Source organism: Grammomys surdaster, unplaced genomic scaffold (genome assembly GCF_004785775.1).
Source record: "Grammomys surdaster isolate TR1022 unplaced genomic scaffold, NIH_TR_1.0 125566, whole genome shotgun sequence".
Lineage (NCBI taxonomy): Eukaryota > Metazoa > Chordata > Mammalia > Rodentia > Muridae > Grammomys > Grammomys surdaster.
In genome coordinates, this window is record NW_021620413.1 from 5,830 (window position 1) to 7,511 (window position 1,682).

A 1,682-nucleotide genomic window follows, 5' to 3' on the forward strand; every position below is an offset into this window, starting at 1 on the left:
TGCCAATCTCATAAAATGGTGCCTCTATTGTAACACACTCAAACTACAATAATCCTAGTGGAGAAATTAGTGCTTGATATTTTCTGCAGATGCAACATCCATTCACCAGCTCAGAGGAAGACTGTGACTTTCTAGTGTGTCTCAGACATTTAGGTGGTTGACATTTCCATGCTCCACTCAGCAGTGAATATTCGTTTAAGATTTCATCAATCCTCAATACACAGCTTCCATTTCTGTTCTACAATCAACCTTACAGTAGTTCTACAAAAAAGCAACGTTGGCTCTCCAGATCATAAATGTAGGTCCCACCACAGTTAGAGCATTGGGTTGTTTCAAAGGAGACCCTATTGGGCCGTCTTTCGGTCCTATGTATATGCAGGAGCTCAGGACAAAACTTTTCTAATCTGTAGGTGAGTATTACATCATTGTCATCATAGCACTCCAGAGGGGCAGGGTACCGCTCATAGGTCAGATGACGCAGCTTGGCTGTGTGGTGTAGAAGTTGTTTCAGCAAAGGCAGAGAGACATTATTATCATAGAAATTGACCTCTATGAGGTGAGAACATTGGCTTAGGGCAGACAGCAGGGCACTGAATTGAGAGTCCTCTATATGACATGACTCCAATTACAGGGTTTGGAGGGTATCTCTAACACTCTCAAGGAGAAACCCAAGAGGCTCAAGGAGTAAATAACTTAAATATATATCACAAAGCTGCAGGTGTTTGAGCTCAAAAATATTCAGGCAATAGGGCAGGTAATCCAAGTCTGACTGTGAGAGGTCACAGTTACTGATACCAAGTGACACCAAGGGCTTTTTCAGGCACCTAGGTAGAGAACAAATGATTGCTCATGGAAAATGTTGTTGATGAGGGTTGATATAATTGGCAGCTAAGTATATGGCACTTCTCCCAAACTCATCCAGACTATATATTGAGGTCAACTCCAGGACATGGCCTTCTGTTGTCTGTTCACACAACTCACAGCCTTTTAGTCTGAGATCTGTAGATATCACCATAGGCATGATTCAGGGAATGTCTGAAAACCAGAGCAATTGATATATCAGGCCAACATGGTGAATGTAGGAAGGACTACCTGCCTCAAACCAAATTTAACAAGTACAAGTGCCGTTTTTAAGAGCTCTCAGAGGTTTTTTTCCTCCAAAGGCCATGTTCCTGTCTTCACCTTGAAACACAGTCAGTGTTGCATATTTCTCATCTCCTCAACCTGTTTCTGGACTCAAAACCTTTCACATATCAGCAATAAGAGGCATGCTTATGCCTGGTCATATATATCTTAGCACAAAGCACATCTGCTCAGATATGCTATGACTCTAATAGTGCTACCTTTATGGTGGTCAGACTACCAAGGAGTCCCTAGCTTTAAAAAAATAAAAACAAGAAAAGAAAAATGATGATTTCTCTGGTCTACTGAACTCTCTCAGTCCTTCCTTACCTAAGGCATTCTTGCAGATTGTCTTTTATAAAAGAGACATCATTAACATAGAGTTTCTGAAGACAGTGGATAAAGACGATTATTGATCAGTCAATAAAGTCGATTATTGATGGTCACCTGTGTGTGTATATTAGGGATATTCTGTATATTAGGAGTAGGTTGTATATCAGCAAAACTTCAGCTTCCATTGCCAACATCTGAAGGCACTGGTAAACATATGGAGAAGAGAT

At 40.8% G+C, this 1,682-nt stretch overlaps 1 protein-coding gene across 1 annotated transcript; it reads right to left on the reverse strand.

Annotated features, from left to right (window-relative positions):
* Positions 1–250: 250 nt before the first annotated feature.
* Positions 251–1,535, reverse strand: LOC114638321 (oogenesin-1-like; the record flags this gene model as incomplete). Its single annotated transcript, XM_028786744.1, is given in 2 exon segments — positions 251–824; positions 1,453–1,535. Coding segments are annotated over 2 exon segments (657 nt in total), but the record flags the coding sequence as incomplete, so codon positions are not given.
* Between the last annotated feature and the right edge of the window lie 147 nt (positions 1,536–1,682).